The sequence below is a fragment of the Callospermophilus lateralis genome, chromosome 7 (genome assembly GCF_048772815.1).
Source record: "Callospermophilus lateralis isolate mCalLat2 chromosome 7, mCalLat2.hap1, whole genome shotgun sequence".
Classification (NCBI taxonomy): Eukaryota; Metazoa; Chordata; class Mammalia; order Rodentia; family Sciuridae; genus Callospermophilus; species Callospermophilus lateralis.
The window spans coordinates 135,912,551-135,921,488 of NC_135311.1; the positions used below are offsets into that span (position 1 = coordinate 135,912,551).

Genomic DNA, 8,938 nt, shown 5'->3' on the forward strand with positions numbered 1-8,938 from the left:
TGTATGCCACTGCACCCAGCCAGGGTGCTGCTTTTTACAAATGGTGGCGACACCTGGGTTCTCTGCCAACCTTATCTGGGGGGCAGGTTGTCTCCAGGCCCAGCCTCGGGCCCTCCTGCATTTTAAAGTCAGGGTCACCTTTCTGGGTAAAACAGGGTGGGTATCTGTCTACTCCTAATCTCCTCATCTGTCCCCGCTAGGGCTCTGGATCACCTACAGCTTCCAGGACTGGGCTAGAGAGGAGCATGTGGGAGTCACCTGGCAAAGGGCCTAAGAGAGCCCTTGTTTGGGTGGAGACTTGTTTTGGGGACCACTGACCCAACACCATCCAGCTTCCACTGAGGCCCTTGCAGAGTGGCTTTTTAACACCCACCTTGACCCCCACCTGTCTGGTGGGAGCTGCAGGGCACCACACTCACAGTGATGGGTGCACTCTGCCCGAGTGGTCAGTGTCTCTCCCCAGGAGAGGGGGGCCAGCTGGGGCCAGGTGCCCTCTGGGAATCTCGGGCACCAGGAGAGGGCACACGTGTGAATCACAGCTGCAGCGAGCACTAAGCTTTATTTACAAACTTGCAGAGAATTCCCTCACCTCCACCTGGGAGACCCTCCCCTCTGGACCCCAAGGAGGAAACAGGCCTGGGCCCATGCAGCTGCCCAACCTAGGTGGGCCTGAGCTGCTGGAGCTGAGGCTGGCGGGGTCGTCTGTTTCAAAGGCAGTGCCCGCTAGGGTGAGGTCAGAGGCGCAGGTGAACGCGCCCTCCTCCTCCAGGAAGTCGGTCCTTAGGGCTTCTGCCATGGGACACAGGGCCAGGTGCCCTGGGGTTCTGACCAGACAGGAGTAGGGGGTGGGACCCGCACTGGCAAGGCCTGGATGGTGAACAGAGAAGTGTCGGGGCAACCTGGGGGACAGGTCGTCCCCAGGCCCAGCCTCAGGCCCTCCTGCATTTTAAAGTCAGGGTCACCTTTCTGGGTAAAACAGGGTGGGCAGCGAGGAGTGGTGGAGTCAAAGGGTGCCTGTCAGTGGGGGCGGGCAGGCCCTGGCACCCCCAATCCTGCCCCCCCAGGGTACTCTGGTCCCCAGGCCTGTTCCAAGGTATCTGTCCCTCACAGGGTACCCCAGGCTTGGGCACAACCTGGACCCTACCAGGCGGGAGCTGGACGGTGACAGCTCCTGGTGCTGGGCCTCGGAGATGGAGGACCTGAGGTCAAGGCTCTTGGGGGCTGTACTTCTCTCAGATTTTGGAGGAAGGATGTCCCAGCCTAGTAGACAGTGCTGTGGAGAGCGAAGGGTTAAAGGCACCTGGCCTGGGGCCCCATCAGGTGGAAGACCACTAAGCAGTCTCAGCCTCCCCCAGGGAAGAGGCAGGGGTCTTACCCACTGATGACCTTGGGCCTTTCCTCTCCCTGCTGGCCCAGCCATTGGAAGGTAAGGGCAGAGAGGGCAGAGTGCATCTCAACCGGGCTTTGCCCCAGCACTGAGCACCCAACAGATCCTACCTCACTGAACTGCTCCCCTTGCCCCAACACCCTGAGAGTGGACCCCTCACCCTGCTGCAGAGAAGCCAACTAGCTCCCACTCCTCCCCTTCCTCCAATCCCAGCCGCCCTTTCTACTGGGGGTACGTGGGTGGCCCTGGACACCCATCCTAGCGGGAAACAGGAAAAAGTGGGGCTAAGGAAGCACTCAAGGAAGCACCAAGATCCAGGGTTACACCCCAGCTCTTCTACCAAGGCACGAGCTCCGCTTCCTCAGCCCCTGCAACATGGAGTGGGGGTGACACCTTGTACACAGCATGCAAGAGCTCAGGATATGGGGTCCATTCATGTCATGCCAGGCGCAGGCAGACAGCTATTCTGGAAGCTGGGTCACAGGGCACATCCTCCCCCAGACACTGAGCAGGGGTGATGGACGACACCCCCACATACCCCAAGACTCGGTGCTTGCCCTCAACACAGCACTGCTCGGACCTAGGGTCCATGTGGCCCCCTCATTCCTGCACAGCCCCCAGTTGCTCACCCGAGGCAGAGCCAGCGTGTCTGAAGCATCGAAGCTCTTCCGCCGATGGACTTGGTACTGGTGCGGGGGATCCAGGATGGACAGTGGAATGCTCACCCTGTTCAGGGCTTCAGTAAGGGGCTGCCCACAGCACAGCCTCAGCCCCATCTTCACCCACTCAAAACCAGCAGGGGTCAGGTCCGTCCCCTGGGCAGTTGCTGCCTCATGGCTCCACTCACCTGACCCGAGTGGACTCCACCAGGGTCCTAGGACTCTGAGGGTTCCGTGGTCTCCCGCACAGGCGGCAGGGGATGCCAGGATCCAAGGGCACCAGAAACAGGCGCTTGTTGACACGGTAACAGTACACACCTGTGAGCCCGGGAGAAGCAGCAGCCTCTGTGAGCCAGGGATTCCAGATGCCAGGCGCCTGATGTCCGACTACTGTGCCCACCAACCCTCTGGAGAGCAAGTTCTGGACCTTCCCCCCAACCCATTCCCCCTCCCAGTCAGGGGCTGTGACTCAAGGGGGAGAGAGCATCACCCCAGGGCTCCTGAGAACTGGACTGAGCCCAGCAGGGCCTGCCACGGGCTTCGGGGGAGGGTGTCATGCGGGGTAGGCCCTAAGCCACCAGGCCAGGCCTCAGCTCCCACGCTCCTACCAGCACTGGTCCAGGGTTTCCCTCCCTGAGTTCCCAAGAACTCAGGGGCCTTGAGTTGGGGCAGGGCCAGGATAGACGGGCCCTGCAGCAGCCTGGCCGAGGGCACTCACATTCGTGGTCCTCCTCCACGTCACTGCTGTCACACAGGCCTAGGAACTGGGGTCTGTGAGGGTACGGGGGTGAGCAGGCCACACAGTGGAGTCCCCAGCTGCCCCCGCCACCCTCATCTGCCCCGCCGCCCTCATCTGCCCCTGCTCACTCGGGGGTACTGTACACACACTCCTCCTTGTTGGTCTCCCGGAACTTCTGCAGCGTAGAGAAAAAGGTCTCGGGCTTGCTGGTGATGGAGGAGCTGCTGTCCATGGACCCTGGTGTGGGCAGAGCACCAGCGGCGATGGCAGAGAGGCTGGGAGCCACCAGGCTGCCCCTGGCTGAGGCCCAATCAGCGACTCTGGCACCCCAGCCACTGCCTTCCGCGCTGCACCCCAGACAAAGCAGAGGGACCCGGCACCCACTGTCACCGCTGTTCTGTTTCAGGCCCGTCCAACCTGCTGCACGGGACCCTTACCATGGGCCAGCTGACATCCCTCTGTGCTGGGAAAGCACAGGACGCAAAGCCCCGCCCTCCTGAGCCTTGCAAATAAACCAGTCACCAAAGAAATCTGTGAGACAAACTGAATGGTGAGACCTGCCAGGAACCAGGACAGTGGGGTCAGGCAACCACGTGAGGCAAGGCAGCAGTGCCAGGGAGGCCTCCCTGACGAGACAGCACTTAGGAAGCCTCATGGGCATCCCAGGAAGGACACTGAAGGCAGATGAAAACGCAGGTGCAAGCTGGGTGCGGTGGCGCAGGCCTGTCATCCCAGCGGCTAAGGCTGAGGCCATCCTCAGCAACAGAGAGGGGCCAAGCAACATAGTGAGACCCTGTCTCTAAATAAAACACAAAATAGAGTTGGGATGTGGCTCATCCCAGCCCTATCAGTGGTTAAGTGCCCTCGAGTTCAATCCCTTGCACGCCCCAAAAAAGAAAATGCAGATGCAAAGGCCCTGGGGCAGGGGTGTGCCTGCAGTATGAGAAACAGCTAGGAGGGACAAGTGGTTAAAAAGGGAGTAAGGAGCGAGTTTGGAAGGGAAGAGGACAGGAAGCCTGCGGAGGGTTTGGGGACAAGGAAGGACACAATCAGAGAGACCACGCATTTCTACAGGATCCCTGCCCTGGCTGCTGCAAGGGGAGGGGACGCAGGGGACCAGGTGGGAGGCCACAGCAGCAGTCCAGGTGGAGAGGGCGAGCTGGATTCTAGAAATGTGTTGAAGGAAGCACAAGAGAACATGCTGACAGCTGGATGAGCACCATGGGAAACAGCAGGAGGTGAACCCAGAAGCTGTGGCCTGGCCTATGGGACCTGTAGCTGCCATCCATAGAGGCAGGATGGCTGCAGGAGGGGCAGGCGGGGAGGAATCGGGACCTTGGACTTAAATGTGAGGTCAGTACGAGACACCTGGTTGCTATGGGTGGGTATGACCTGGGTGTCCCTAAGGTCCACATGCTGGAAGGTTGGCCCCCGGGGCAGCAGTGCTGAGGTGTGGCCTAGTGGGAGACAGGGGGTTCCCCCCGGGAGGGGACTGATGTGTTTCTCACAGGACCCTGGTGACTCCTGAGAGCAAGCTGTTAACTGAAGAGCAAGGCTGGCCCCTTGTTTACTCCTGCTTCCTATCTAGCCAGGTGATTGCTTGCTCCTCCTACCCATGCCCCCATGATGCTATCTACCATGATGCTGTGTACCATGCTACAATGCAGCTCTGAGGCCCTCTCCAAGGCCAACCAGATGTTGGTATCATGCTCTTGAACCTCTGCAACTGTGGACTAAATAAAAATCTTATTATAAAGTATATAATAACAATTAGTATTATTATTATTGGCACCAGGGATTGAACCCAGGGGCTCTTAATCACTAAGCCACATCCCCAGCCTATTTTTTTATTTTGGTCAGGGTCACTAGGTCGCTTACAGCTTCTCTAAGTTGCTGAAGCTTGCTGCAAACCTGCAATTCCCCTATCTCAGCCTGCTGGGATTACCACCAAGACCAGCTAAGTACTTAATTATTAGAGTATTACAAAGTACCCAGCCTCAAGTATTCTGTGATAGCACAGAAAATAGACAAGCACAGCAATTGAAAGCTGACTGGAGCACAAGTCTAGGATTCAGAGGACAGACATGGGCTAGAGATAAAATGAGGGTGTAGGGAGAACTTTAAAAGGCGTGGTACTTGGATGAGATGGGATCACAGAGGGGAGGAGGGAAGACAGAGAGGGCAGGGTTGGAAGACTGAGTCCTCAGATGCTGGGGTGTAGAGACAGGAACAGGTAAGAGAACCCAGCAGAGGGAGCTGGGAAGGAGCAGCCAGGAAGATGGGGGTGGGTGGGACAGGAGAGCGTGTGAGAAGGAAGCAGTGTTGGTGGAACGTCAGGACATAAAGCTCAGTGTGAGAAAAAGTAATGGAGAAGACAGGCAGATGACTTGGGAGGCTGAGGTGGGAGGAGCAAGGCAGGCCTTGGCCGCTTAGCAAGGCCCTATTTAAAAAATAAGAATAGGGGCTGGGGTTGTGGCTCAGCAGCAGAGCACTGAGGCACTGGGTTCGATCCTCAGCACCACACAAAAATAAATATTTTAAATAAACAATAAGAATAGGATGCACAGAATATTCATGGATGCGTTGATACATGGTCCTGCATGAACAAGCCCACCTCCTGAGGGGATACAGAATTTGCAGGGACAGGAGAAGGTACTGGCCAGGGGCTGGAGGGAGGCTGGGACAGAGAGTCTGTTTCCTTGGCAGAGGGTTTCAGTATACAAGATGAAAAAGTTCTGGACGTGGATGGTGGGTAAGATGGCAAATTTGATGTCATATATACCGAAACATTCAAGAAAGAGGCTGAGAAGGCCAGGGGAGAGCAGGCAGAGGCCACCATGGGGAGGGCTGGGGGTGAAACACAGAAAGATGACCTAGGCCGAGCTGTGCAGGGCCCAGCATGTAATAAATGCTCAAAAACACAGCAGCTCTGGCTCTGTTCACTCAACAGATGCAGCACCTCTGTGCAGAGACTAAGAGAACAGACAAAGCAGGACCCAACCACCCTTCCCAGGCAAGGTGTGAGCAGAGGGCAGGCCTTACCTACAATCCAGTCACAGCCCAGGTACGGCTGGAGGCTCCAGCTGCTCTCAGGTGTGGCAGGCTCCTGGCAGGTCACTCTGGACTAAGGAGGGAGGCCAAGGGAGCAAGGGTTGGGCTGGCAGGCGAGGCCCACAATGGGGGGATACAGGGAATGTGTCTTGACTTCACCCTGCTTGGGCCCTGGGGCTCAAGTGAGAGCTCAAAAGGCTGAAAATAAGTTTAGGCTTTATGCCCCCACTTTATGCATGGCTCTGAAGAAGTCTAGGCTCCGAGCCTCGTCTCCCCACGTGTATAATGGGGCTCATCACATTCTTCCCAACTGAAAAACTAGCAGAAACACTTATCAACAACTTAGGCTGCACAGATAAAATTCAAGGTACCTCCTGGAAGCCTTCTGCCCCAAGGGATACTGCCCACAGCACATCTGTCAGATAGGGAAACTGAGGCTCAAGGAAGCCTCACTGGTGGATGCCCAACTCTCTCTGTTACCTTGGACTGCTCGCTTTGTTCAGCCAGGATGGATCTTGGGACCCGATCACACAACCCTGATAAAGGCGCTGGCTCCTTTGAGTCTATGGTGGTCAGTGAGTGGAATCTGGGTTGGCCCAAGGGCTCTAGGTGTTGGCCCTTGACAGGTGGTTGAGATGCCACCCTTGGGCTGACCCTGTCAAGCCAGGCCACATCACAGAGGTCATCTCCATGGGTATCCAGCGGGTCCCACTTATGGCATCTGTCCTGTGAACAGGAGGCTTGCCAGGAGATTGAGGAAGTTTCTGGGGACAATGGCGTCTCTGAGTCGTAGATGTTGCAGGAGTTCAGGCCTGACTAAAGAAGGCAAGCCACGTCACCCAAGGGGTAGCACAGCCAGAGCCCATCCACCCTGCCTGCACTAGACACCATGGCCTAGGCCGTCACTGCTCCACCCTCGGCAGTGTCCCAGCCCAGTACCTTACCTCCCAAGGCCTCAGTTTTGCATCATCCATAAAATAGGCACAATGATCAAGAAGACACTGGAGGCCTGGGTACTGTTCTTTTTTTTTTTTTTTTTTTTTTAAGTATTTATTTATTTATTTAGCTATTGGTGGACACAACATCTTTCTTTGTATGTGGTGCTGAGGATCGAACCCGGGCCGCACGCATGACAGGCGAGCGCGCTACCTCTTGAGCCACATCCCCAACCTGGGTACTGTTCTTAAGAGTCATATAACCCCTTCCTTGTCCCCTGGGAGTTCCTAAGGAATATACCCACCTTTGGGGCTGCCTTGGCCACTGACCGCTGCACGGCATCTTGCCCAACCTGCAGCTGCCTCAGGAGCTTCAGGCTGAGCAGCCGAAGCTGCAGGAGGTCCTCAGTCTCCATCATCCTGGGCATATCCTCCATCACTCCAGATATCAGGGTCACAGGAGGTCCTTTCTTCTGCCTGAAGTCAAGATGGCAAGTCACAGGGATGAGGAAGGTGCCTTGGTGCCAGAAGCCTGGGTTCAAACCCCACTGGGATGCTCTTGAACTATGCAGCCACAGGCAAGTAATTTAACCTTTCTGTTGTCTTCTTTTCACATCCTCCAAATATGGTAACAGCATCTACCCCACAAGGTTGTTGTTAGGACTAAACAAAGCCAAGAAAGACAAATTCCCCTTGAAGAGCCCTTACTAGGAAATTAGACTAGTTTAATCTGCAAAAAGCAACTAATGCCAAGTCTGAAAATCTAAAGCTTTGTAACCTGTGAATCTAACAAAATTTTAAAAATCAAGCTTCTAAAAAGGATACTTTCTTCTTTCCAGCCTCCCACCTACTCTCCTTCTTTTCTTTCTTTCTTCTTCTTCTTTTTTTTGTGGATATATTCAGTATTGAACCCAGGGCCTAGAGTTCACCAAGCATGTGCTCTGCCACAAAGCTACACCACAATCCATTCTTTTTTTGGGGGGAGGAGAGGGGTGGATAATCAGGGATTGCACTCTGGGGACTGAGCCACACATCCCCAACCCTATTTTGTATTTTATCGAGATGGTCTCACTGAGTTGCTTAGCACCTCGCCCTTGCTGAGGATGGCTTTGAACTCAGGATCCTCCTGCCTAGCCTCATACTGTGCCTGGCTTCATTCTGTTTCTTTTGACTTGTAAAGAAACCAAAGTCCAGGGCTGGGGTCACAGCTCAGTGGTAGAGCGCTTGCCTAGCACACGTGAGGCCCTGGTTCGATCCTCAATACCACATAAAAATAAATACATAAAATAAAGCTATTGTGTTCAGCTACAATTAAAAAAAAAATATTTTAAAAAAGAAGAAGAAAGAAACCAAAGTCCAAAGAGGTTTAGCAACCTGCCTCAACTCACAAACAGGAAGGTGTAAAACCATGACCAGAACCAAATCTGGATCCAGGCCTAGTCTAGAAAGCCCTTCCCCGGCAGCGCAGGAAGGGGCCTGAGAGACCACCTCCTCCTCACGCCCCAACCCCAGGGCCCCGGCTCCGGGACACACACCTGCCTCCGTCAGGGACTTCTGCAGGCTACCCCAAGTTTCCCACTTCCCTCAGAGCCCCCGGCTCTCAAACTCGGGCCCCGCCTTTACCTGGCCAGCGACGCCGGGCCGCTCCCCTGCAGGCCGAGGGTCTGTTTTCGCACAGGGCTGAAGGCACAACCAGCACGGCCCTCCGGCCGCCCCGCCGCCCCTCTGGAAAGTAGAGGGCGGCGCAGACGAGAGGGAAGGCAACGTTCAAGTCAGACACAGGGACGGAAAGCGTCGGTGGCAGAGCGGGGGACGCCCACGCGGAACCCCGGGGAACGGGAGCCAGCCCCGTCCTCTAGCATCGCGGGCCCCTGGCCCGCTGCTGGGTGTGCACGTGCGGACGCATCCGAGACCCTGCTGCCCGAGCCCGTATGCATCCGCCGAACTCACCGCCGGAAGCCCCCGACCCGCAGTGCCCGAGTCCCGCCTCGCCACGCCCCGCGCGTTCCGGGGGCGGGGACTCATATGGCCGTCCTGATTGGCCAGGGGCGGGGCGGGGCGAGGCCGGGATGCTTCCGAGCGTTTACTGCGCGTCCATAGCGGCAGTTTCAATTTTGGGACGCTGGTAACAGGGGACCACAGCCGATTGGTCAGCTGCCGGGCTCAA

General features: G+C 56.3%; 1 protein-coding gene across 3 annotated transcripts; it reads right to left on the bottom strand.

Annotated features, from left to right (window-relative positions):
* Positions 1–539: 539 nt before the first annotated feature.
* Miip (migration and invasion inhibitory protein) lies at positions 540–8,729 on the bottom strand. Of its 3 annotated transcripts, XM_076863365.1 has the most exons (10): positions 8,395–8,729; positions 7,077–7,248; positions 6,317–6,652; positions 5,828–5,909; positions 2,914–3,022; positions 2,765–2,817; positions 2,235–2,364; positions 2,017–2,113; positions 1,145–1,273; positions 540–867 (listed from the first exon to the last, which is right to left on the bottom strand). In XM_076863365.1, the coding sequence occupies exons 2-10, from the start codon at positions 7,206–7,208 to the stop codon at positions 781–783; spliced, it is 1,155 nt and encodes a 384-aa protein (XP_076719480.1). In that variant the 5' UTR covers positions 7,209–7,248; positions 8,395–8,729; the 3' UTR covers positions 540–780. The 3 variants fall into 3 exon arrangements, with proteins under 3 accessions (XP_076719480.1, XP_076719479.1, XP_076719481.1); XM_076863364.1 differs by having other exon boundaries at positions 779–1,273; XM_076863366.1 differs by lacking the exons at positions 540–867; positions 1,145–1,273 and adding an exon at positions 1,620–1,755.
* Positions 8,730–8,938: the final 209 nt, after the last annotated feature.

Bases quoted from the DNA above. Each gene is read 5' to 3' on its own strand.
- Miip (XM_076863364.1), bottom strand. From the start codon at position 7,208: ATGGAGGATATGCCCAGGATGATGGAGACTGAGGACCTCCTGCAGCTT. The intron at 2,114-2,234 runs GTGAGTGGAGCC...AGCCCTGAACAG, and splicing joins GTGGAGTCCACTCGGGTCAG to GGTGAGCATTCCACTGTCCA. The intron at 1,274-2,016 runs GTGAGCAACTGG...CGCTCTCCACAG, and splicing joins ACACGCTGGCTCTGCCTCGG to CACTGTCTACTAGGCTGGGA.